The sequence below is a fragment of the Saccostrea cucullata genome, unplaced genomic scaffold (assembly GCF_032062105.1).
Source record: "Saccostrea cucullata isolate Sc308-1 unplaced genomic scaffold, CSIRO_AGI_Scuc_v1 ctg16160, whole genome shotgun sequence".
Classification (NCBI taxonomy): Eukaryota; Metazoa; Mollusca; class Bivalvia; order Ostreida; family Ostreidae; genus Saccostrea; species Saccostrea cuccullata.
In genome coordinates this window covers 1-27,822 of record NW_026926678.1, presented here as the reverse complement: position 1 = coordinate 27,822, position 27,822 = coordinate 1, and the positions used below count along the sequence as shown (strand labels likewise).

At 35.3% G+C, this 27,822-nt stretch overlaps 5 protein-coding genes across 5 annotated transcripts; 3 read left to right on the top strand and 2 right to left on the bottom strand.

Annotated features, from left to right (window-relative positions):
- Window positions 1-1,866: 1,866 nt before the first annotated feature.
- Window positions 1,867-5,012, bottom strand: LOC134272382 (integrase/recombinase xerD homolog; the record flags this gene model as incomplete). Its single annotated transcript, XM_062754627.1, has 2 exons — window positions 4,596-5,012; window positions 1,867-2,394 (listed from the first exon to the last, which is right to left on the bottom strand). Coding segments are annotated over exons 1-2 (888 nt in total), but the record flags the coding sequence as incomplete, so codon positions are not given.
- Window positions 5,013-10,670: 5,658 nt separating this feature from the next.
- LOC134272381 (neuronal acetylcholine receptor subunit alpha-7-like) lies at window positions 10,671-11,890 on the top strand. Its single transcript, XM_062754626.1, has one exon. The coding sequence runs from the start codon at window positions 10,671-10,673 to the stop codon at window positions 11,850-11,852; it is 1,182 nt and encodes a 393-aa protein (XP_062610610.1). The 3' UTR covers window positions 11,853-11,890.
- Window positions 11,891-13,516: 1,626 nt separating this feature from the next.
- Window positions 13,517-14,701, top strand: LOC134272380 (acetylcholine receptor subunit beta-like). The gene has a single exon (XM_062754624.1). The coding sequence runs from the start codon at window positions 13,517-13,519 to the stop codon at window positions 14,699-14,701; it is 1,185 nt and encodes a 394-aa protein (XP_062610608.1).
- A 1,896-nt stretch (window positions 14,702-16,597) lies between these two features.
- On the top strand, window positions 16,598-17,773 carry LOC134272379 (acetylcholine receptor subunit beta-like). The gene has a single exon (XM_062754623.1). It carries the CDS (start codon window positions 16,598-16,600, stop codon window positions 17,771-17,773), a length of 1,176 nt encoding a protein of 391 aa, XP_062610607.1.
- A 4,695-nt stretch (window positions 17,774-22,468) lies between these two features.
- Window positions 22,469-27,817, bottom strand: LOC134272383 (PDZ domain-containing protein 11-like; the record flags this gene model as incomplete). The annotated part of the gene is made up of 7 exons (XM_062754628.1): window positions 22,469-22,748; window positions 22,927-22,987; window positions 23,429-23,476; window positions 23,694-23,744; window positions 26,500-26,556; window positions 26,883-26,969; window positions 27,800-27,817. Coding segments are annotated over 7 exons (384 nt in total), but the record flags the coding sequence as incomplete, so codon positions are not given.
- Window positions 27,818-27,822: the final 5 nt, after the last annotated feature.

Genomic DNA, 27,822 nt, shown 5'->3' with positions numbered 1-27,822 from the left:
AATTTTGACCATTATATTTCATTGAAGTTCTTAGATATCCAGTTTCAATCCATAGAGTATACGGAATACTGTGTGTTTTGGATATAAACTGATCTTATTTGCGGTTGTAGACAATAGCTTTACATGCTAATATTTAATATTTATCATTTATTTAGCGGAAATAAACCATTCATATGTTCTTTGTCGTGTAATGTGTATGTAACAGTTAAGTGATTTACATCAACACTATTTCATCAATATGCCATCCGAGTTCCTTGTCCTCAGTTACCTCTACTTATATGGAAAGATGAAAACGAACAATGTTCAATCTTTTTAAAAATAAAATAAAACAGCTTAAAACTTAAGATCAAGACAAAATCCAGGGGAAATTCAAGAGGTGTGATTAGGTGCCAGAATGAAAAGGCACCTCCTGTTTACCCATCACCATGAGCTCCAAATACTGATCAAGTAGACTGAACATACCTTTTTTTTTTTTACCAGAGTTATGCAGCATGATAATGAGGTAAAAGATAAAGTTCAATCGCAACTTCTCGGGCCTTTCCGACTAGCGGAAAAACGACCTCGAATGTATATGGTAGACGCCATTACAACCCTCCTTTTTCATGATCTTTGAAATAAATGCATGGAGACCTTTTATCTGTGGAATATGGAGTTTAACTTTATTCAATGTAATGATATTACCTAAAATATACTATAGAAGGGACTTCTAACTCCGTCTATCCTACATTTGACTAAACAGGAAATGTATAAATTTTTAACATCCGGCGATGTTAATACATTCGAGGTTGTTTTTCCGACCTCTGACGGAAAGACCCGAGATGATGCGATTGAGATAAAGTTATATTCTCCCTCACTTCGTTCGTCCGAATATAAATTAATGAAGTGCTAAATGAATAAAACACAACACATGTTAAGTAGGAACGCTGCTCGCTAGTGCTTTTATTCAATTCTAATACATAACCACTTTATGAAACCAACTGTATAGCCCAACTTCATTACACTCCATTGCATTACTATCCTCCATATTTCTTACAATCTTTAAATCCTAGCGAGCAAGCTTAGAGTGCCGTGCTACCGCATGGCCTTACTATTTATACCCCAAATAACCACGTGACTTCAGAAGAAAACTTTTCGAACACATACTGCACATAATTTTAATTATATTCTCCCTCACTTCGTTCGTCCGAATATAAATTAATGAAGTGCTAAATGAATAAAACACAACACATGTTAAGTAGGAACGCTGCTCGCTAGTGCTTAGAGATTCAAAGAGATTTATCATTGGGCTGATCGATTTCCTACAATGCAATTATAACCATATATAGACAGATATAGATTCACAAAAACAATTTTAATAATCATATACACAAACAACAAAATTTATATGCGTAAATTCTTCGTTACATTTAACTGCTTTGAAACAGAATCCTTAATGTAATTATCCCTTGAAAAATCTGTCTTCCAACGACCATGTATTTTCAATAACCTGTCATTTACCCCACATGAAGCTGCAGAAGTAGCGCCACCACTACGTAAACTATGTAAACCAAATAGCTTTGAATCCACACCAATGGTCGATAAAGAATCAAGTAATATTTCACGTGCCCTGGTGTAAGAAATAGGCTTGTTGATATTACAAAGCCTGTGACAATTAGCTGATTTGAAATAACGTACAGATCTAAAAATGAAATCGTCTGGTTTTCCTGATATTCCAGCTAACTGTAAATAATGTTTTGCCCAAAACACAGGACATGTAGCATTACCTGTACTTGCAATGAGAACATCATTACCTCGTCTATAAACGTCAGTTTTGCTGCTTTCAATATGTAAACACATGTAAAAATCATGAAAAGAAATATTTCTAACTCTTAAGTTCGCAAGTTCATTAAATCTTAAAAACCCCGCAAATCCCATCGGAAACATAGCACACACTCTTACACTTAATAAGTCATTTTTCCGACTGTCATCACCGTATTTGTTTATGATCTGCTCCAAAATTTCGGGCGTAATAGGTTCCTTCTTCTGAATCGGCTTACTAAGGATTCTTTTTCCTCCTTCCATAACCATATGCAGAATTTTTGTATCACACGGATTAATGCACACATTGAAATCATGGAACCACTTAATACTGTAAAAATAAGCTGATAACACTGATTCTGACACCGACTGTTGCACGAGACTGCTAAGAAATACGGCTACCGTACTCACTGCCGCGGGTAAATGAGAAACACCATGATCTGAACACCAGGTCCTGAACTTTTTAAAATATGTGTCGTACATTTTATTTGAACTATCACTCTTCCCTTTCCTGATTATGTGCTGAATGTTTGATGCTGCTGAAGAAAGTCTGCTGTCCTTTTTCATTTCCTGAATTTCTGTCCAAACACTGCGTACCTAAAGAAAAAATGTTCTCATATTAAGATTATGAAACCACCGTCATATCCAAATACATGCATCAAAATAATAATTTCATCACCCAAAAAGTGTCGTGTTTTTTAAACAATTAGTCAAATCTTTTTTCACATGGTGCTTAATTTTTTGCACATGGTGCCTTACTAATAGATCAGTTCATACAAACTTTGCACATGGTGCATGAATTTTTATTTTACATTGAACTGCACATGGTGCTCAAATTTTATACTTTTCAGGATGTTCCAAAATTTACTTTCAAAACCAGTACATTGCTCTGAAATTTTTCTGATGCAAAAATACCGTTTTTATCTGAACCAGCTGTGAAAAAATTTGTAGGATTTTTATATTCAAAAAACTTCAGCACAAAATCGTAAAATTTATTTTTCCTTTCATTCCAAACCATCGGCCAATACAAAGCGGATTTCCATTTTGGAATGATTAACGTTCCAAATGCTTTACATATTTGCATATGAGTATCAAAACAGGTGGGGGCACAATCCAACAATTATCGTCAGCCCAATTTTGTGCAAACGCATCAACCCCTGAAGATCCGGGAGTCCAAAATCTAGAATAAAATTTTTTAACTTTTCTATTCTTACTATCTGCAAATAAATCACAGGTATACTCTCCCCATACTTCATTAAAAAATTTAAAAATTCTGTTTGAAACTCCCCAATCATCAAAATCATAAATCTTGCTTAATTCATCTGCATCTGTATTCATAGTTCTAGGAATCCATTCTAACTCTAATTTTATCGAATGCGCAACACACAAACCAAACATTTCCAAAGCAAGCTGATGCAGCTCGTAGTTCATACTACCTTTAGATGCAATAAGTACTGCATTTTTATTATCTGTATATACTTTGACAAGTCTACCCGACAGATAATTATGCAAACTCTCAATAATCACACAAATAGCTTTTATTTCTCGCCACGTAGAACTTTTTATTTTTTCTGAATCACTCCACATGTAATGCACTACCTTTTCATTTTGTTCTAAAGAAAAACCTGCTCCTGCAAAAGAGCTCGCATCCGAAAACAAAACTTTTGCAGGTATTTTTCTGAACCGTGTAATTTTTGATCTCGGTAAAGTGACCAAATTCTTGTACCAGAAAAGCAATTCAATAATACAGTCACGTGACATATTCAATACACAATCCCATCCAGTTCTCTTACACAATGCCATGCTCAAGTGCCGTGTCATCAGCTGACAAATATTACCTAAAGCAGGTTTCAATGAAATAACCTTGCCCACAATAGAAGCGACATTTTTACTCTACTTACATTGTTCACTATCGAAGCAACAACAGAACGAATACTGTCAATTTTTTCATTCGGAACTTCTAAAATGCCATCTTTCAGATTCCATATAAATCCTAACCAAATCATTTTGTCTACTGGAACAAACTGCGATTTTTCTATATTAAACTGAAACCCTGAGTGATCTAACGTTTTCTGTAGAAACGCGGCTATTTCTATACAAGAATTGTAATCAGAGCAAACCCAACCATCATCGAGATAAACTACGACAGGAATGCTATGAGATCTCCAATATTTTACCAATACCCTCACAACTTTTGTGAAAATATGCCCTGCAGAAGAAAGCCCAAATGGCAAAACAGTGAATTCAAAATATTTCCTTTTTCCTTGAAATTCCCAACTAAACCCTAAATACTTTTGAAATTCGGGATGTACATCTACATGGTGGTAACCCGATTTAAAATCAAATTTTATCATGAATTGTTCTTCTCTAGCATATAACATAGCTTCCTTAATTCCCTCGAATTTAATTTTTTGTTTCTCAATAAACTGATTAACATGTCTGAGATCTAAAACAAGACGTTTTTTACCAGACGCGTTAACAGACACAGTCAAAGGATTAACTACAAAAGATGGTTCTTGAACCTCTCTAACACACCCAGTCTTAATTAGGTCAGAAATAGCTGAGCAAACAAATTCTGCATGATTTAATGAAGACCTGTTATTTTTTAAAATAATACTATATGGAAGTTCTTTGAAAGGTATAGCATACCCACATCTTATAGTATTCAAAATAAAACTATTAGCATTAAGCTCGTCATTCCAGAAGTTTATGCTTTTCTTGAGCTTGGATTTAACACTAACCATCTCAGCATTTTGCTCATATTCATATTGCTCATTTAAATCAAACATATACTCAACTTCATTATTTTCACTGCTTAGAGGTTCCACTTGTGCATGTAGTTGAGGTTGACAAGGTGGGGATGGGCTGGCCTTTGAGGTATGGGCAGTCTCTGACCATGTGTCCGACTTGCCGACAGTAGAAACATCCGCCACGATCTCTTTGGAACTGGAATCCTGTATTTCCGACCCTTGAAGCCCCTGTGTTGAATTTTTCGGAGGAACTATACGACTGGCTAAAGCCACGAAAAAAGTCACTGGGCGCAAAACTTCCTCTGCGTCTTTCATACGGTTTTGCTCTGAAGGATCGTTTTCTTGCAGCACGCCCCACAGCGTAACGAAGCTTAGTGGCATCTTCGGTATTATCTGCCAAAGGGTCATCGAGATACTCGTGCACGGTATCCCATCCGTGACGGTCAGCGATTTTCAGAATTTTGTTTCTCTGTTGCAGGGCTGTCTTTTCTTCCTTAATAACTGCTGCAGCCTTTGTTAAATCAACTTCCTGAATGAGACCTTCAATTTCAGACAACTTAGAAAGTCTATCTTGATTAAACGCAAATTGAATCTTATGCCCCTCATGCTTAAATTCAAATGCTTGTCCGGACTCAGGCACGTGCGCTGCACTTTTCAAGGCATTACTTTTTCCTAGTTGTTCTGTAAGTCCCGCAATTGTACTCACAATCACATTACTTTGTTTTTCTAAGGCTTTGTTGAGTGAACTACTAAACAGCGAAACGGCGTCCTCGTTTGAGAGCCCAACTTCATTACACTCCATTGCATTACTATCCTCCATATTTCTTACAATCTTTAAATCCTAGCGAGCAAGCTTAGAGTGCCGTGCTACCGCATGGCCTTACTATTTATACCCCAAATAACCACGTGACTTCAGAAGAAAACTTTTCGAACACATACCGCACATAATTTTAAATAACGAACACTGATTGATCCCATAGAAAACTATAAACAATACAAATCTGTCAAGAGGGCATAAAACACGCACCCCTGGGAGATTCCAGAAGTGGGACCAGGTGTCGGAATAACCCTCCCCTGTTGACCAGCTGGATTCATCGGGAAGACGGAACTTTCCTATGTCAGTTCAGTATAAAACCAAAAAAGGCCTAATGATTGGCCTATGACGAATGTCAGTCAAATTGTGACCCAATGTTGTTAGGGTAAATTTGCTTAATTACGTCATAAAAATTACTGTAGAAATTAAAGCGAGCTTTTTGAAATCCCTGTAAGATAATCTTTTCTGTCAGTAGCTCTTTTGGTTTAATTAATTTGTCCTTATGGGAAACCAATACTATGATAAGATAGATAATTTCGCAAAGTAATTTATCCTCAATTATCTTTGGTTTGTTTAAATAGAGTTTAGAAGCAGAGACCTTTAAATATTCAATGCATTCAATACCAACAGACCAAAAGATTTACTTCTATATCTTTTTGTGTATTTTTTTTCTTTGTTCTTTTTTTTATTGAACCTAAAAGATTTGCATCAAGTATTTTTCATATATTTTTGAACAATGCAAAAAAAAAAAATTCTGTGGTTGTATGGCAAATAACGGATTTTTATTCGTATTAGAATTTGTTGGTGTAGTAAAAATATTTAGAAGGAAAACTTTTGTTGATGGATAACTATTTACAAACACGGGTACAAAATTAATATTGTGACGTTAAAAAAAACAATGCTTTGATATGTTTTAAATGTGAATTTTAATATGTATGATATTCAATATGATTTTTAAATGTATACCTCAAAATTTAATGGTGTGCTAATAAAATATGGTTCTTCTTATTCTCTGTGTTCTACTCTCTTCACATCATAAAGCATAAAATTTACATCTAGAAAAATAAGCTTCACTTCATACCTCATACTTTTTTAAGCTAATGCCTTTGATATCAATGAAAACCAAGGTTTTGATGTTAATTAAAACTCACATTTTCCAAGTTAGGGCTTAGGGTCATAACATGTTTATCATTTCTACTAATTAAAGCATTTGGGAAAAACATCATAATTATAACATCATTCCACAGTTTTGACATTCCATTTGTTCCACAGAAATTTTAGGATGGTACTGGAACATTTCTTAAAATAAACCAAAACATTGAGACCTAAAAGATCTGTTAAGACAGTCATATGAATGGTAAACATTGTCTAATCGGGATATACTAGAACTGCAAAAGAACTTCGATAGAAATGTTAAGCCTATGCCAATGACACGAAATAGAGAATTTCCTCAAATCAGAGCCAACTCTAAAACAAAATTGTGGACTAGACACTACTGGGAAATCGAGGATACATGCAGCATTAACTTTTCTTCCACAAATAGTTTAAAAGGTATGAAAAATACATATATTATGTTTTATACATACATATATAAAAATTTTTACTAACAAGAAATGTTTGTGCAAGATACGTGTTTTACATATAGTTAAAGTCATACCAATAATAAGTAAAATTGAAATATACGTAATAGAGAAGGGATATTGATACTGAAGTAAACGAGCCCCTTTTTAGCTCATCTGAGCAGAAGGCTCAAGTGAGCTTTTCTGATCACGTTTTGTCCGTCGTCCGTCCGTCTGTCTGTCCGTCTGTAAACTTTTAACATTTTCGACTTCTTTTCAAGAACCACTGGGCCAATTTTGACCAAACTTTATACAAAGCATCCTTGGGTGAAGGGAAATTTAAATTATTAAAATAAAGGGCCAGGTCCCCTCACAAGGGGAGATAATCAAGAAAAGACAAAAATAGGGTGGGGTCATTAAAAAATCTTCTTCTCAAGAACCACTGGGCCAGAAAAGCTGAAACTTATGTGGAAGCATCCTGGTATAGTGTAGATGATAAATTGTTCAAATCATGACCCCCCAAGTAAGGGCGGGGCCACAATGGAGAATCAAAGTTTTACATAGAAATATATAGGAAAAATCTTTGAAAATCTTCTTCTCAAGAACCACTGGGCCAGAAAAGCTGAAACTTATGTGGAAGCATCCTGGTATAGTGTAGATTCTAAATTGTTCAAATCATGACCCCCCAAGTAAGGGCGGGGCCACAATGGAGAATCAAAGTTTTACATAGAAATATATAGGAAAAATCTTTGAAAATCTTCTTCTCAAGAACCACAGGGCCAGAAAAGCTGAAACTTATGTGCACATGGAAGGATCCTGGGGTAGTGTAGATTTCAAAATGTCTAAATTATGATCAGTGGGGTAGGCTGGGGATGCATTATGTATTACAAGGGGGAAATCTGGTAAAGAACAGAATGGTCAAAGCTTCTCAGGTGAGTGATGTGGCCCATGGGCCTCTTGTTATAAATATGATCTTACTTTCGTAGAAAAAGATACTCTGGTATATAAAGTTGAATACTGCAACTTCGTTTGCTCTTAAAGGAGTCAATAATATTTGCACGCTTTCAAAATGATAAAGTGAATAATATTTAAAAATACATGTATACCGATATAGCTATAAACTTAACTGGCTGAAAGGGTGGGTTATGGTTTACTGAAACCAAAGTCTGTTGTTGGTCAAATAAACGTAGAAAGGAGAAAATTATTTTTATTTACTCTAGATAAACCGTCTGCCAGTGGAAGCAAATAAATACATTTACCCCGAAAGGGAATCCTTCAAAAGAATCCATACACAAAATGAGGATGTCAATGCTTCCAAATATAATACTAGTTGGAAGTGAAGAGGAGATGTTTTTTTACTGATAAGGAGACACTCTTCATTGATTGATTGATTGTATATTGTTTAACGTCCCTCTCGAGAATTTTTCACTCATATGGAGACGCCACCATTTGCCGGTTGAGAGCTGCAAATTTTGTCCTATACTCGGCACTTAAGGCCATTGAGCAGGGAGGGATCTTTTACGTGCCAGCGCCTACTGCGATACGGGACCTCGGTTTATAGGGTCTCATCCGAAAGACCGGTCTCCACGTCCCACAGTGTGATTCGGACCCGCGACGTAAGGATTAACTCCTTACCTCGCGACTCTGGAGTCCTTCATTGAAAAGGATAGACATAATCCTGAAAAGGCTTTAAATCAAAAAACAGAAATATCTCATATCATAACACAAGAGCGTGATCAAAATTTTTGTCAGTTATGGAACTCAATTCATAACCTACCTACCTACCCTCAAAGACGATGACATAAGCCATTACGACATGAATTAAATCGAATAGAAATTATTGCAGACGTACAGTGTATTCATATATGTTTACCAGTTAAATACTCTCTCTCTCTCTCTCTCTCTCTCTCTCTCTCTCTCTCTCTCTCTCTCTCTCTCTCTCTCTCTCTCTCTCTCTCTCTGTTTCTTTTACGGATATGGACGGCGTGATTTCTTCCCTCTGCCGGAAAATTAATGTTTAATATATTTGTTAACAGCCAGGGGTGCAGTTCCCAGCAGGCACACAACGTTGATTAAACGTTGAATATTAGTTGAAGTTGGGTTTAGACGTTGATCCCAGCAGGCACACAACGTTGTTTAAACGTTGAATATTTGTTGAAGTTGGGTTGAGACGTTGATAAATCTAGATACAATATTGATTCAACGTTGACTTTTCAATGTTGAAAATTTAACGTTGAATCAACATTGAATTCAAATTGAGTTGAAATGACAACATTGATTCAACGTCGGATCTTCGCTGAGCGGGCCAATCCTATTTTTCGCTGATAGATAATTTGGACTATGATAGTGTCGGACTATAACACTGTCGGACCATAACGAGGTCGGACTTGACAAAGTCGCACTACCGTATATCATTACTAAAAAATTAAACACTTACTGTTTACAATATATACTTTTTTTTCATATAGCGATATACCGTATGTTTTCATTTAAGGGGTCCCGACCCTCTACTATCAAGTTTTGAATTTGTAATATTGATTTTCATGAACAACAGTAACATTAGAACCACGTGGAAAATAGTTTGAAGTATAAAGCGCTGCTTATTTTTTCAGAAATGATTTTTATGTGCAGATCATGAAATGAAGAAATTGAACACAGAGAATATAAAGAGTAACGATTTATTACCACACATTACCACAACATTAAAAATAATATATGAGGTGCATATGAAAATAATACTATTATACCTATTCAAATCATGTTAGAAAACATCATGCAGCGATGTTTCTTTTTTAAGTCAGAAAATCACAATGTTGTATGCGGTTGTAAGAAAAAAAATATATATCTGTTATGAGGAGTTATCTTTCTTCTAAATATTTCTTCATGTGAAAAAAAGTCATTCTAATTGAAATACTGTATTAAGTAATTGAAATATTAAACCATTTTTAAAATGGTACTTAAAAAATACAACTTATTCAATTTATAAGGCATTTGATGTTGGATTTAAATGTTTTATTGTTAAATATAATAACACAATTACAAAGAAATTTGCAAAAGAAATAGAAAGTAATGTTTCCATCATGTGCTTGTTCTCATCAAATTGACTACTCAGAGGTCTGAAGAAACTGATTAAGAGAACTGTGAGTAGTACTTGGTACCTCACATTATAACCATAAGCTGTAACTGTACATCAAATTTTATTCGCGTGCGAGAAATATCCGCGAGTTTCGCGACCTACTTTAACTCGTTAATATTAATCGCCGCGAACTATTTATTTTGCTTTGCATTTGAGAGGTAGTGTCCCTTCCACAAAAAGACAATTCAATTTCGAATTGGGCCATTGGAATCAGATAAAAATGGTTCATTTTCATTATGACTCCGTTTGTAAGAAGCACATACTTTCCTAAATTTTCACTTAAATTTGATCACTTTTTGAGATAAAAAAAAAAAACAGACAGGGGATTTATCTCTTGGGAAAGGTTTAGATCTGTTATTCCTAGAATTCATCACCATATTCCCTTGCATTTATCTATTTACAAAAGAATCGAAACCTTTTAAACGTTAAATTGCCAAGTTGTAAATGCAAACATTGTTTATTGTTCTTACAATTGCAAGCACAGATATCCATTTTATCTCTCATCTACAAAATTGTTTGAATAAATATCTGGAGCTAACATAAAAATGAGTTTAACTGTTATATTGATCACGTAAAATGTTGAAAATATTTTATTTCTTTTTTGGACTCTAAGGATGCTGTACCGAGGAAATCTATTTCTTTTGATATTTTTAACGTCCTTGGTACAAGCATGTTGGGGAAGGGATGACGTGACAGCGGAAAATATGACATCATTGAGGAAGTATTTACTGCGGGACTACGACCCTTATTTACGACCCCGAAAAATCCAAGCTGATCCATTGATCATTAACGCTTCGTTTTTCGTCCATCGCTTTAATGATATCAATGAAAAGGAAGAAAGTATTTCTTTGCTCGGATACCTCAGGATTTCTTGGAATGATGAATTCCTGGTCTGGAACAAACAAGAACATTCCAATATAAGTACCATAGAGTTTAAAACAAACGATATTTGGTGGCCCACGATTGCTTTAGGGAATCCTGTCGGAGAGTTTGAGACTTTTCAGAATCCTTTCAAGATTTTTCGCGTCTCATCTTCTGGTGATATTGAGTGGTATCCTGCCGGGTTATATTCAGTTACGTGTGAGCTGAATCTTAAAAAGTACCCTTTTGATGAACAAACATGTGATTTCATGTTCGTGGCAATTGGATACTCTCCCGATGCCGTAATAATCAATGCAGAACTTAGCAATCTTCAGAATCGTGAAACAACCGAGTGGAAAGTTGAGGCCGGCAGAGTTTCCAGTATGCCTTACGGAAAGACCGGTCTGACTGCTAGCTTCACATTACAAAGAAAACCGTATTTTGTGGTATTGACGGTCTTGTTGCCACTCTCTTTGCTGTCTGTGATGAATTTGTTTGTCATTCTAATTCCTGTGGAGTCTGGCGAGAAAATATCTTTCGCAATCACCACATTTCTGGCCTACTCGATTTATCTCTCGGCCATTGGATCCTCTCTCCCTGCCAAAGACAATGTATACATGGTGGTATACATAGAAATACTGATGGTTCTTAGTGTTATTATGATGGTATCGGTCATTGTTCAAACCAGACTCTTCTTTTATTATGGTGAACATCATCTGCCTTGTTTTATTGGAAACACAATTTCAGAGAAAATCTTGATAACAAATAAAGGTGACGTTAAAAACATGCTCTCTATGGAAACTTCAAAACCATTGAAAAGAAGAACATGGGCAAACAGTGTGATGATTATTGATAAGGTTCTTTTCATCTCTTTTTCCTGTGTTTTAGGGTCAGTCAGTATCTATTATTTTGATTTGATGATGGCCAAATCGTAAAAATAAATAAAATCATGCGGGAGGACTTTTTGTCCTTTGAATCCTAAAAGTTTATTGTTGCTCTTAAAAAAAAAATATTTTATAGTTTTTTGGAATGTTCAAACGTCGACACAGTGCTCACTACATCTACTTCTTTCGATCGTTTATCTGATTTGTTTTGTTTGTTTGCTGCTTTAAGTCTCTCTCGAGAAATTTTCATTCACATGGAAACGCCACCATTTCCTGGTGGAGGGCTGCCAATAAATTTGTCGTATGCTTAACACTCAATACCTACTGCAAACTTCGGTTTATATACGGTCTTATCCGAAGGACCGGACTCCACGTCCCAGTGGAATTCGAACCCGCGACGTAAGGATTGACACTCTAGAGCAGACGCTGTAACCACTGCGCCACGCAGGTGAATGTAACTTATTTGCAACTCGCTTTCGGAGACAAGTAAAATAACAGCTGAAACAAAAGAGATTTAATAAAAATTTCTACACAAAACAGAAAATATCACTCTGACACTTGTTTGTTTTGAACCAGTAACTAACACAAGTGATGAGTTCAAGTCCTGCATTGTTATTCTTTTAATTTCAATGCAATATAGTATTGCTATGTTAATGTCTCCAACAAAAATTACTTTGATGCTGGAAGGGTGTCAACAACCTCATTCAATTAAAATGAACCTTTCTCATATTAAATATTTTATGTAAACTGAGTGTAAATCTATATATTCCATACAATTTTAGGCATTGACTACGTAATGAATTTGAAGGATATACGGAGAGAAGCTAAAATTAGATGTGGTAGTACACAGCCACTTTAGATGCCAATACTTAATAAATATATACTGTTAGTTATCAATCCTAAAATGTTTTTAATTGTGAATTCAATATGTATGATATTCAATATAATTTTCAAATGTTTATTATATCAAATTTTAATTTTTATGTTGTGATAGTAAAATACTGCTCTTCTTATTCTCTTGGTTTTACTTTCTTCATATCAGCAGAGATAGACTGGCATTATTAGGTGGGGACTAGCACCTCTCAAGCTGACTCCTCTCTGAAATAAAATTCTGGGAATTATCGGGACAAGGGCTATCAAGGGAGTCACAACAATTGAACGATTTAAAAATTAAGCTAAAAAAGAGAACTAGATTTGAAGGAGATTCTGTGAAGACGACACCCAATCCATAGTTACAGTATACATGAACATATATGTATATACTTTTTATAGATCAAGTGCAATAAACATTATGCAAGTAATTGAGTTTTTCGCCAATACTAGTTGTTAATAATTCATCAAGGAGATCCGGCTCGCCATATCCTCATTAATAAAATTAAGTACTTGTTTGAGACATAGCAAAAACAGACCAGGGTATTCATTTGTTGGGAAAGGTAGAGACGCGTTTCCCCCATTATACAGCATCATTTCTTTGCATTTATCTATTTACAGACAAATCGAAACCTTTTAAACCTCCATTTGCCTAGTTGCAAAGGCAAACACTGTTTATTGTTTTACAATTGACAACACTTGTATCAGCTTTATCATTCATTTACAATTACAAAATCTATATCATTGCTTTAAAAAATATTTGCAGTTAACATAAAAATTAGTTTATGCGTTCTATCGATCGGAAAAAAGTAGAGAATATTTTATTTCTTTTTTAGACTCTAAGGATGCAGTTTGGGGGAAATCTTTTCTTTTTGTTGATGTTAACCTTCTTGGTTAAAGAATGTTACGGGGGAGATAATGTGACTGCAGAAAATGTAACATCTTTTCGGAAGTCTTTACTGCGGGACTACGACCCTTATTTACGACCCCGAAAAAATCAGGGTGATCCAGTCGTCATTAACGCTTCGTTTTTCGTCCATCGCTTTAATGATATCAATGAAAAGGAAGAAAGTGTTTCTTTGCTCGGGTACTTCAGCATTTCTTGGAATGATGAATTCCTAGTATGGAACAAACAAGAGCATTCCAATATAAGTAGCATAGAGTTAAAAACAATGGAGATATGGTGGCCCACAATAGCTTTAGGTAATCCTGTTGGAGATTTTGAGATTTTCCAGAATCCTTACAAGATGTTTCGCGTCTCATCTTCTGGTGATGTTAAATGGTTTCCTGGCGGTTTATATTCTGTTAGGTGTGAGTTGAATCTTAAAAAGTACCCTTTTGATGAACAAACATGTGATTTCATGTTCGTGATAATCGGATACGAAGATAATGATGTAATAATCAATGCTGAACCTAGTGTTCTCCATATGTCTGGAACAACCGAGTGGGACATTTCAGCCAGTAAAGTTTACAGGGTATCGAACGGAATGAGTGGACTAACTGCTAGGTTTAGTCTACAAAGAAAACCATTTTTTGTGGTTCTTACGGTGTTGTTGCCACTCTCTTTGCTGTCTGTTATGAATTTGTTTGTCTTTCTCATTCCTGTGGAGTCTGGCGAGAAAATATCATTTGCAATCACCACATTTCTGGCCTACTCGATTTATCTGTCGGCCATTGGATCCTCTCTCCCTGCCAAAGACAACGTACACATGGTGGTATACATAGAAATACTGATGGTCCTTAGTGTTATTATGATGGTATTAGTCATTATTCAAACCAGACTCTTCTTTTATTATGGCGAACACCAACTTCCATGTTTTATCGGAAACCCTGTGAGTGACAAAATTATGGACGGAGCCAATTCAGATGACAAAAACAAAATGTTCCCAACGAGAACATCAAAAGAGTTGAAAGGCAGAACGTGGTCAAACAATATGGCGATCATTGATAAAGCTCTCTTCGTCTCTTTTGTTTGTATTTTAGGATCAGTTAGCATATATTATTTTGATTTGATGATGACCAAATCTTAATTCATACATTGTTTAAAAGGTTTTTTCATGACTGATTTTTAAAAAAAAAAAGCATATTTTCTGTTTCTTTGTACTATTATTTACAGAAACTTTCAAATAAAAGAAGTAGTTCTCATTAATACACTACAGAATTTCTCTCTTTTTGTATTAAGGAAAAGGTTTACTTTGCAAACGTGCAAGGGTCTAGGATATGTCAATCAAAAGCGTCCCGAAATTCGTACTTTCAATAATTTCCCGAATTATATTTTCCTGTGAAATGATATAGCGACATATACGAATTGAAAAGTTTGAAAAAAAAATATGATTACTTCAAATCTGTTTCTAAAGCCCCTTTAATAAAGTCCTAGCTGCAGATCTGTAGCTCTCCGAAAGAAATATATTGATAGACTGGAGAGCTACAGTGCCACCCATTGAAAAAACTGTATATTTATTGCGCACGAAAAAGTGCGCTCGGTTCTCGATTTATTTCTCCATGTTTCTAAAGCTGTAATCTCAAGATATTACTAACCGTGTGTTCCTAACATATTCTTTCGCTGTTTCCAAAACCAAACATTCCTCATAATTGTTGTTTATAGTCCTCCTGACCCGGATATTGTAATCATCGAACATTTCGCTTATTTATACTGCCATTTTGGTTTCAAAGATAATTCGGTCCAATATGCTTCGTTCGGATGTCAACCACGAGAGTACTTGTTAGAAAATAAGGGGATTTTTTAAAATCTTTCATTATTTTCAATTGAGAAAAGAATTAAGAATCGAGCGCACTTTTTTGTGCGCAATAAATATACAGTTTTTTCAATGGGTGGCACTGTAGCTCTCCGGTCTATCAATATATTTCTTTCGGAGAGCTACAGATCTGCAGCTAATAAAGTCCTGAATAAGGCAAACATTTCAGAATTAGAAACTAATTTCAGAACCACAGAGCCAAAACACTGACTTATACTAGTATATCAGAAATCATGATTTTCACACATGTATTGAGGATCACGTGGTTATGTTTGATTTAAAACGACAACTATAACAAAGAAAAAAATCAAATAAACTTTAAAGTTATTGAAAGTCACTTTTCAGAATGACTTAACGTTTGCTTTTCCATCGTCAGCTTATATGTAGTCCTATTCCCCGGTTTTCTGTCTGTGGTGTTTGCGTATTTTATTTCAGTCGATGCTCAAGAACATGCTGTGAACACGATATATTTTAAAACCAGTCTAGAGAGGGGATTTGACTGCCTCGTTTAAAGCCAGCATTTTGTAATTTCTATGGCCGTTATTAAGACATCTTAACAAATGAATGTATGACCTATCAGTACGCTGTTCGATGGGTTTCATACAATTTCTAAGGCCTTTGTTATAGTGCTGAACTTGATTACGGAATTATCAGTCTTTCTGATCAATAAAAAAGGCCCACAATGGCCAGTCAACACAAAAGGCCCGCAATGGCCAGTCAACAAGGGATGTTTTCTCCTCCTAGGCACCTTAACCCATCTCTGGAGTTTCCAGAGATCAGTGTTCTCTGCATTTTCACAAATTCTTTGTACATTTTTTTTTAAAGATCTAACACTGTTTTTATCCTCACCCTATAAAATAAAAAATCTATTTTATGTCTGTCTTAAATAAAATAGTATAAACGGCCTTTGTTTCCATATATCACATTAAATGTATACCTGAGTATTTGATGATCAGAGCATCATCTTTATCCTCATGAGTACAAACTGTATTATGTGTTTATACCAACTCCAATCAATTTTTTTCATTATCTTTTTATTTAGTTTCTGGAATGGAATGATTTTATATGAATGTTATTGATTGAACAAGGTTTTGCAATTACTTAATTAATGCATTCTTCGCGTAGTTTAAAAATAAAGTACAGAAAACAGAATTCATCGGCATGCTAAAAATGATCTACCGGTACATCGAGATTCTTCTTACTTGGAATGTTATTCATTTGTTGGCAATCAGTGGATGCTTAGGGAGTGATAATGTTACTGCAGCGAAAGTGACGTCATTGAGGAAAACTTTACTGCAGGACTATGATTCTTACCTACGACCGCGCAGACTACAACTTGACACGGTTGTCATTAATGCTAGTTTTATCGTCAAGCGCTTCCACGATCTCAATGAAAAAGAAGAAAAAGTTTCCTTGCTCGGATACTTTCAGTTTCAGTGGAGTGACGAATTTCTTGTCTGGAATAAAGAAGACCACTCGAATATCAGCGACATTGTCGTAAAAACAAATGATATATGGTGGCCAACAATAAGTCTGGGTAACCCTATCGGAAATTTTGAGAACTTACAAAACCACTACGGCATCTTCCATGTGTCATCCTCTGGAGAGATAAAGTGGTCTCCAGGTGGTCTCTTTACTGTAGCATGTGACTTGAACTTAGAAAAGTATCCTTTTGACACCCAAACGTGTGATTTTGTGTTCGTGGTACTTGGATACTCTTCAGATGCCGTCATCATCAACGTAAATCCGAATGTCCAACAAGTAAAAGGGACAACAGAATGGGATGTTGTTAGTGCAAATATGTTTGGAATCTCAGGAGAAAAAACTGGACTGACTGTTAGCTTCACTCTTCAGAGAAAGCCATTCTTCGTTGTTTTGACGGTTCTGCTGCCCTTATCTTTGCTCTCTCTGCTGAATCTTTGTGTCTTTTTGATTCCGGTTGAGTCGGGAGAGAAAACGTCATTTGCTATAACAACATTTTTAGCGTACTCGATTTACCTCTCAGCCCTAGGGTCTTCTCTTTCTGCCAAAGACAACATATATCTGACCATGTACATAGAGATTCTGATGATCACCGGTGTGATAATCGTGCTGATAGTAATTGTGCAAACACGGCTTTTCTTCTACTACGGCGACCATCGTCTTCCATGTTGTCGCATAAAAACTGTGCATGGTGAAGAAATTGACGTCAAAAATACCATCACAAGGAAGGTATCTCTAGATAATGTAAAAGAGTTTAGAACGTGGGCCAGTAGCATGGGGATATTAGACCAAGTCCTCTTCTTTCTCTTCTTCTGCATTCTAGGTTCAATAACTGTCTATTACTTTGCGATGATGATGTTTTAACTTCTTGGATTTTAACACAGTAATTAATAAAATTATTCAAAATGATTGTTCATTAGCTTTTAGCATGATCTCTTTTATTGGATTGATTACGATTTTTGATCGAATGATCATCATGAACGAAATATATGTTGTATGCATGCCCACAGACAAATTCCTAGACACAATCTATCTCTCTGACTCTTACTTCTTCTTTTTCTTCTATAATCACTGATAACTTTACTGATGAAGACTCCAATGTATTTGTTGGAAATAACCGTCTCCGAGGAGCCTGTGTATAGTGTAGTTAGTTGTAAAGTGATTTCGCTTGTTGGTAATTTAAATATGCTACACAATTTTCTGGTTAGAATGTCATCGACCAGTTCTCTTCTCATATAGTCAGAGAGTCCAGATCCTTTGTAAGAAATCTACATCAGCCTTTTTGTTAATTGGTCTGCATAGGAGACAGTCGTCTGCAAAAGGGCGAGCATTTGATAGAGTCCTTTCAGGCAGGTCGTTGGTGTGGAAGAGAAACAGAAAAGGTCCTAAGATTGTCCCCTGTAGCACTCCTGACCTAACAGTGCAGTTGTTAAAGTATGGCCCTCCACAAGCACTTGCTGTGCCTTATGTGTTAGAAAGTCGGTACTCCACTGGATAGTGGCCCTGTACTCCATAGTTATTTAGCTTATGAACTAGTCACTGTTTAAAGACTTAATCAAAAGCTTTTGAAAAGCCAAGTAATTAATATCTTCTTGACCTTTCTCTCTTAGAATTTGTGCCGGTAAGTTGATGGTGGACACCAACAGACTTAAGAATGAACGCTTTGAACAGAATCCATGTTGATTGTCTAAGAGGTTGAAATTCTCATGCATGCATGTAGATGTTCCATGACTTGGGTTTGTATCATGGCTGCGGTGTTTTTCCTTTGAAGTAAAGTGTACAATAACTGGAGATACACCGATGGGCGGAGCCAGCAAAAACTGTGCCGTGTAAATAAATTATTGAACACTTACGCGATTTCATCATTTTAAATCACATGTATATTGAATCTGAATTACAGAATGAAATGGGCTATAATACAAAGGCTAAATTTCTGCAAGTGAAATAAAAGTCTTTTACATAAATTGCAGTGCGTATCCCAAACTACTAAATGCTTTTACGGCAAATATTCAATCCTCCACAACGAGAAATCAAGTTCTTGACACGAATTTCACACTGAATTATATTAAATATCACACCTATTGTAATAAACCGCTTTAGCAAAAAAAACAAAAAAACAGAAACAAAAAAAACATCTTTGCCGTGTTCTTTGCTCAACGAGAATAAGTGCAGATGTACTGCATCCACAGACGAAGACCCTGACACAGGCTTTTAGTGAACGCGACAGCTCTCAAATATGTCAAATGATCGACGGGAACCTTTTTTCTAGATTTTCGAATAACATCTGAGTTTTCCTTCTTAACTTCGATTTTTTTCCTGTTTGATATCCAAAGGTTTTCTTGTGATATTCATAAAAAAAAAATCCGTGCTTAAATTACGACGGGATGCTGCAATCCGACGTCCTTTCTCGTGAACACACACAGGTAAAATGAGTTTATTAAAAATACTGACAGGAAGGATAGATTATCCATGCGGTCACTTGACAAAAACTAAAATTTCTATTGGTGTTATTAAAATTCATGCATATTATTTGTGATATGACGTTTAATTGGCCATGATACAAGAAAGTTATTGAATATTTATTATGGTGTATCCTGATTTATTTGGACGAAGGGCGGAGACTCGTGCTTCGCACTCGTCACCGCCCTTCGCCCAAATAACTCAGGATACACCATAATATTGATTGGTGAGAATTTGTCAGCGTGTTCATGTAGTAGCTTAGCGGTATTTCGTCAGGACCAGTAGCTTTGTTGACCTTATGGCTTTAAGGAGGGCGTAGGTTCCGTTTTGTGCACTAGTACTGTGACACGATGCATGTCCGGGTAGGGCCTAGGTCCCTGGTCTGGCATGTTCTCATTGGTAAACACAGAGTGGAATTGGTTGTAGATCTCTGCCTTCCTTGTCACAGTATAACAGACCATCAGCCTTTTTAAGAGGTGCAATATATTGTGAATCTTGTCTTTTTCCCTTGAAATAAAAACAAAATATTTTGATTACTATTGATTTCGCTGCGTAAAAAGCTCTTCGATATAGCTGTCGTGGGGTCTTCTAAATTCCCTCTGAGCTAGTGCCTTCAAGTAGTAGCTACCGCTTCGTATTCTGGGTTTGGGATGGATCTGGACTTACAGAGAGCCTTCGGATCAGACACTTGACTGATGGAGTTGATCTATGGTGAAAGTGCCTGCTTCAAAACAGATTGGTCGGACATTTTTCTGAAACACATCTAGATCTATGGCATGGTTCTTAAGCTGGGTTCATAAAACATTGATGTCATAATTTATCACTATAATACAGATGCCAGGTTCTTCAAGCTTTCCTGAATTGCTTGTTTGTCTGCTCTATTCCGTAAGAAAATCTTCCTCTGATCCGGTTTGGCTATAGTGAGCTCTCTCTCTCTCTCTCTCTCTCTCTCTCTCTCTCTCTCTCTCTCTCTCTTTCTTATTCTCAAAACTGAATGCTTCAGAAGGAATGCAGATCATTACAAGAATTTAGCAAGTTGCATATATATAACCTCGTAGTCTATTAAACTAAACTTTACCAGTGAATACATATACTAGCTAAAATGAAAAAGGAGACTTTCTATCGTCCACTTACCAAGCTTTCTGATAAACGTGACTTGAACTTTTCTTTCGTCAACGTCCCTTATTTAACAATATACCATTGTCATCTGTATATTGGGTGTATGAAGGATATGGAGATCAGCACCCAACATCAAAGTCCACAAAACAACACAAAACAGGAGCAGAGCAAACACGGACCTCAGAAACATCAGAGGTGAGACCAGGCGCCACGAAGGAGTGAGCATCCCCTGCCGACCGGTCACACCCGCCGCGCGCTCCCTGTCACGACCGGGAAATAACGGGAAAATCCGTCGTCAATTCAGTGTATAAACAATGGATTAACAACCAGCACGAAAAACGCCAGTCAGCACTCGACTCAACTACAAATTGTATTTGCTGACAAGGTCATTGTATCGACCATAGAACTTACGAAATGATGACTTTAGACGGGACTGTTGATATTCTTGTTTCATCAACTTGCTTGTCAATAATTTAACTCGTTTTAGAATCAACAGAGATATATATACACTGCGTATGCAGGTGATGAAGGTATTTTGCAGCATAAGTAAGGGAAGTTGACGATTGAAAAGTTCAAGTCATCACGTTTATCACATAGCTTGGTTGTTAGATTACCATTAACGTCTTTTTCAAGTAAAATATCGAAGTATGAAACAGATGTGTCAGACTCTGTGGTATCTTTTATATCAAGCTCACCAGGATATATCGTATCGACGTAGGAATGGAAATTACCATAGTTAATTGACAATACGTCGTCGATGTATCTAAATGTTTTCTTCTTTTCACGCATAAGATTTTGAACAAATTCTGTATATGTTTCTCGGTTGATTCTATAAAGAAGAGCTAGTTCTAAGTATGAATAATTTATAAAACTAGACAAAATACTGACAAATTACTTGATGAAGAAAAATGGCAACAGAATCAAAGTCATTTAAAGTTTTTATTTATACACTGAATTATTTATGGATTTTTTCCGTTTTCCAAAATCATGACAAGGATCAGACAGAGTGTGACTGGTCAGCAGGGTATTATCTCTCCTCCATGGCACCTGATCTCACCTATATCTTACAGATCTATATTTGCTCTGCTCCTGATTTGTATTGTTTGAATGGACTTTTGAGCTTGAATACTGTTTATCTCTTTATTTCAACAGTTGTGAATACATCTGGTCCAAAAAGTCTAGTCTGACCATGTTATCAATAGAATATAAAGCATTTAGTAGTGAGCATCTCTGAATGTAGTGGTTTTTCGTTTTTCCTGCCAATCTGGTCCTTGTATTTACATGGGAAAGGACCTAGTTTAAAAACTAGAACCTGATATTATAGGCCATGTGCTGCATCTCAAGCATGAATAGTAGTAAACATTGATAAGTGTAGGTAGAATAGCGAAATGATTTTTGAAATCTTAACTAAAATGCAATTGCAAACAGATGAACAAATCCATGATTCATAAAATCATGGAAATTAAATCCTCATGACTTGTCTCACAGTCTATTCAACTGTTTTCTGTTGATGGTTGCAAAGTTAAGGATAACAGACAAGGCAGATTTACAATGTATCTCTTTGTTGACAAAAGTGACAGTAAAATGAAATTTGAATATTTTTTTATTCAAATATAAAATACATGTATATTCTATAAAAATAAACAAATCTATTTCTAGATGTAGTGCATTAAATATATAACAAGTGTATAATTGAATACACAAATCTATTTCTAGATGTAGTCCATTAAATATATAACAAGTGTATAATTAAATACCTGAATCAAAAAACATTTGCCTTAAATGCAAGATTAATGCATGATACAAGGTACATGTATTGTTTAAATAAAAATATTGAGTTTATGCAAAAGAACATCTGTCAATCAATTTAATTCGTATCAGTAAAAATAATTGTTCTTTATGTCTGATGATTTCAAGTGTGAAAAAGTGGCATTTAATTTACCAGGTATTATTTAACAATTTGTACATTTTTTTCCTCCAAAGTATTTTAGATCTGGGCAAATGACAAGAATGATCTAATTGATGATGGATTCTATAATTTCTCTGTTGATTAGATGATCTAATCTCAGAACATAGTCTGTCTGTTGATTTGATGATTTAGTCACATGACATGCTCTGCACTTTGTTGATTGGATTAAGTCACATGACATAATCTGCTAACTTTTTGATTGGATGATTTAGTCACATGACATAATCTGCTACCTCTCGGCTTGCTGATTGGATGCCAGAAACTTACACTTGTCATATGTTCTGTCATAGCCTTCAATAAAAATATTTGAGGATTGTGACATTGTTGAAATTTTCTTATAAAAATGTATGCATGCTTGTTGAAAAAATAAGACTGAATGTGGAGTGGAAAAAAATGACATAAAATTAATTTTTTTGTATTGTCCAGAAATAATCTTATAAGATGCTCTACTTACTTATATAATACCTACCATATGGAAAGAATCTGACCATCATCTGTATCGTGGTGTTCATTTTCAGAACTCTGACAGCCTAAAAATAATGAAGCAATGACTGAAAAATACTGTAGAAGTATTTTTTCCCATTTGCGCTTAAATTTGTATTTAAATATAATCATAATTTTTCTTATTCTTTTTCTTTTCTTTTTTTTTGAAATTCATCACAGCACGTTGCATACAATGCCAATCCAAGAAACTTCTGTAATTTTCTACCCATAGATTGAACAAGGGAATTAAGACACAAAGATTAAAATCAAATGATCCCCTTGTCCTGTCTACAGTTTGTTATGGGTTTATTTTGACATCTTTCAGAAAAAAAAAATATAAAAACATATCTTCTTCCCTATTTCAAAAAATATAATAAATGTAAGAAACATGTTCGAAGAATTTAAAATTACAAAAAAAAATCTTCCCAATTAAAAAAGAATGTAACATAGGGTATTTAATGCCCTGAAATTTAATAGTCTTTTCTTACCTCAGCATGGTCTATGTTTGTGAAGTCTCTTTTATTAACTGTTAAAATCTGCAAATAAACATGTGATTTTTGTATCTTTCTAAAACTGAATATAATTTTGCCTTCTACTCCATGTTATACTTTAAAGGCATGCTTACAGGACACTTATTTATGAAGGTGTTTTATTAATACTTAAAACAGCAGAATAACTTTTGTGTGTAACTCTGTATGGTAGTGATCTGAATGCTTTGTGTAACCTTTTTTTTCCCCTTTTTTTCTCTCTTACCTGGTCCCCTTCCCTAAGTCCAAGTTTGTCTGCCTCACTGTTGGGCATCACCTGAAATTTCAGTGGTGATTCGTTAATAGTTTGCTGATTCACACATACTTTTATTTATAAAAAATGTACCAGAGACAGGTTTGTGTCACTGATTTGAATTGGATTTGAACATGGAGCCTCTTGCATTGAGCTAAAGGCTTAACCCACTAGCCTAATCTAGTAGAACGCGATGTGTCTTATACTATCACAATGTCCCCCTCCGGAGACTGAGATGTCCTCATCTCTTTTGTAGAGCCTCTGTCTGTTAGGCAAAGTTCTGGGGACGATCACTTTCACTCACCAGAGAACAAGCAGTTCTAAAAGTGAGCATATATGCCTCTGTTTGGGATTGGATTACCAATTGAGCTAAAGGGATAAACCACTAGCCCAAGCTAGTAGGATGCAATTTATTTTACTCTACCACAAACAAATGTGGCGGTCAGCCAGATTTGATCGCCAGTGGCTGGATAGTTCAGTTGGTAGAACATCTAACTGGAGATTCAAGGGGCCCGGGTTGGAATCTTGGTCTGGTCCGCTGCATTTTCTCCTCTCCCATTACACAGACATAGCAAGCACTATATTGACTACATACAGTACCAACCGGACACAACCTAACAGAAAGCGAACCCGGAGCGCACCCCGGGTTCGCTCTCTGGGTCCGCTTCGGGTTCGCTCGGGGTCCGCTAGGGCTGACCCCGAGCGAATCCGGAGCGCACCCAAAGCGAACCCGTAGCGGATCCCGAGCGAACCCGAAGCAGACCCAGAAAGCGAACCCCAAATTCAGTAGTGGTCCCAGAGAGCGAACGCACGTTTGGTGTTTCTTTACAGAGCTGTCAGTCAGGATTAGCGATAAACCAATCAGCGCGTCAACCAATCAAAATAGCATATTGATCTGTCGATTGGGATAAAAGATCGAACGTGTTGATTTAATTCAATATAAATCCAAACATTGTACAAACAAGCAAAACGTGTGAATGTACAGTGTAAACCTATTATGAAAATTAAAATATCATTTTATATTTATTTATTTTAATTCTCGGGGTTTTAATTTATATACATATATTTATTTATTTTTTTTTATTAAGCAATTAATAAATTATATATTTTAATTTTCCACGTAGAATGATACATGAATATTTAAGTATTTATTTTCTTTAGTTCTTATACCAGTATTTAAAGTCCATTGGTAAATGAATTGGGTAAATACATCAGTCAATGAGTAAAAAAGGAAATCAATAACTAATAAAATAAAATAAATAATTACTGACAAAAAGAGGAGAGAAGAAAGATAGTTGGTCTTTGACAATTATTGTAAAATTTCATCATCTCAGGCTACTAACAGTACAAAAAAATTTACGTGCCCATTATTCAATTATTTTATTTCCATATTCTCAATTTACTTGTTCCTTTAAATTATTCAAAATTCACATCAAAATGAAAACATTACATGTACATGTACATCTTCCTGTTTATTTAAAAAAAAAATAGCTTCAGCAGGCTTAAAGAAAACAATTCAAGTACAGGATTGGGAGGACGACTCATAGAAATTTAAGAAAAAGTCATCAGGCTTTATTATTAAAATCTAGTCTAATGATAAGAGTTTGCGTGTACTGTTATAGTCTCTCTCTTTCTCTCTCTTTTTGATCTTGATAGTTCTTGTATTTGTTTATATTCAAATATTTAGAAATTTTTTTTTTAAAGATAATTTTAAATTTCATTAATGTGTGTGTGTGAAGTGGAGGGGGGTGGGGTATTAATATATTCTTATCGGGTCGGCAGAACAATTATTATTTGTCATTTTATTTCTTTTTTCATTCTGATTAAAATCATACTCGCTCCATAATTCTGAGCGTGAAGAAAGATCTGATATAATTTAATTTATTTTTTTAAAATGTCCGGTAAATATTCATTAAGAACTTTAATGTGTAACTACTATAAATGAAATCTAAATATATCACGTGTAGAAAAGGTTAATTTATAGATGTGATATCATAATTCATGTGTTCGACAAGCAAAACTTAAGGAATAACAAATATAATTTTAAACTATATATAATGCATGAATTTGAAAGTTACTCTGTTTAGATGCTTTCGTCAGTTTCACTTGTACACCATTCGAAACATTGAAAATTAATTCAACACCTTTTTCTTCCTCTTCTGTTTTTGTTTTCACGTTATAACTAAAGAAAAAATAAATGCCTAATAACCCGCTGTTAAATTAAATAACTTTGAATTTCTCGGGATCAAAATTCCGAGATCAGAGAAATCAAGAAAATCAATTATACATGTAAAATTACGTCGAATGTACAGTTGAATTTTGGAAAATAATTTATCAATGTTCTTAATGTCACTGTTTACATGTACAGTGTACATATATCGATCGCCGTATAAACAACAATGATCGATCCACAATCCTATTACTGTACTGGAATATACAGGAGGCGGAGCTTACCGGCGGCGAGATTAAAGCGGGGTCCGCTTCACTCATCAGTGCGTAAAGCTGTCCCAGAAAGCGAACGCCAGGTTCGCTCTAGCGGATCCAGAGCTGACCCTGAGCGAATACGGAGCGAACCCAGAGCGCACCCAAAGCGCACCCAGAGCGGTCCCAAAATTTCTGAAAGCAAACCCAAAGCGGACCCCGAGCGAACCCGCGAAGCGAACCCGGGGTCCTCTTCGGGTTCGCTCTGGTGTTAGGTTGTGTCCGGTCGGTACTGTATATACCAAAAATTACTATTGTGTAATAAATAAATTTTATTAAAGTTGGAAATGAATCTGACCTTTGACACAAAAATTCCACAGTGATGTTCCTGGCCACCTCGAATGTTGAATCCCAGCTGTGAAAAAAGGAGTGTACATTATCATCTCTACTGTAAATCAAGTTATCTTGGACATTAATTTATAAAACAATTTCTTTTTCTGATTTTCAAAAAAAAGTTGTCCTTACTCCTTAACCAGTAATTTCTTTTTTAAGATTTGCTAAAAGCTTATACAGTTTCTAAATGGCTTTGATCCATTGCCTACTTTCAAATTTAAAGTGTTTTTTTAGGACAAAGACCCAAACTGGGGTTTATGAATTCAAATGATCATAGATAACCAACAAAATAACATACAGGCATGAATGATTGTCATTTAAGATACACATGTATATGAAAAATATTACTTGTTCTGAAGCTCTCATCCTCTGTAGAATTAACTCCCTTGGAAGGAACTCCCTGATGTCATTGTTGTAGTCAGGATGGTGAACTCTCTATAAATAAAAAATAATGAAATATTTTATGTCACACATTTACACAGAAAGTTCGGAGAAAACAAGTCGCTTAAGTCTGATCATCAATGCTTGGTTCCCTGGCTCATCCTGGACAACTATTTTCACAAATTTGCTTTTCATTTAATAAAGACAAAAAGTTGCAATTAAATGGCTACTAATATTTATACTAGGTATGTTTAAAAAAGCAATCCAAAATGGAGATAAGTTATACATTGATGCGTTTGGACATTTTTAAGTAAAAGATGTATTTCTTGTATTGTTTGAGTAACTGTCCATCACTTTGAGTGCAGTGAGCCGTGGATAAGTATGATCACTTAACATTGTGTTAATTATTTTCAAACCATTATCATGTTAACCAGAACTGGTCTTCTTTGTTATTGCATTCAAGAAATAACTGTTTGGTAAAAAATTAACTGTAACAAATATAGTCCAAAACTTTCAGAATTTTGACTGCAGTTGTGCAGAAAAATGCATATCTTCAAGAGTATTTTTTTCATGAATTGTTTTCAGATGAGTTTACTGTTGAAAATTATCACTGCATCAGATGTACAAGTTCGTGCACATCCTGAGAAAAATGTTAATTTAAGAAAAAAGTTTGATTTTCTTGCTAAATAAAGCTACCTCAGGTAGGTACATAAAAGCTATGTAGGTAATTTAAGCTACATAGCTAAATCTAGTGATTGTACCAGACCTATTTACCAAGAGATAAAATTCTAAGAATTTTTTGACAGCCCTGGGATACACTGCAATAACTACATTAGCCATGGGATCAGTTTTGAAGGGAAAACGCGTAGTGAAACTTTTTTAACCTCTTGTGGTGGAATCCATGGTG

Coding starts and splice junctions, on each gene's coding strand:
- LOC134272381 (XM_062754626.1), top strand. CDS start 10,671: ATGCTGTACCGAGGAAATCTATTTCTTTTGATATTTTTAACGTCCTTG.
- LOC134272380 (XM_062754624.1), top strand. CDS start 13,517: ATGCAGTTTGGGGGAAATCTTTTCTTTTTGTTGATGTTAACCTTCTTG.
- LOC134272379 (XM_062754623.1), top strand. CDS start 16,598: ATGATCTACCGGTACATCGAGATTCTTCTTACTTGGAATGTTATTCAT.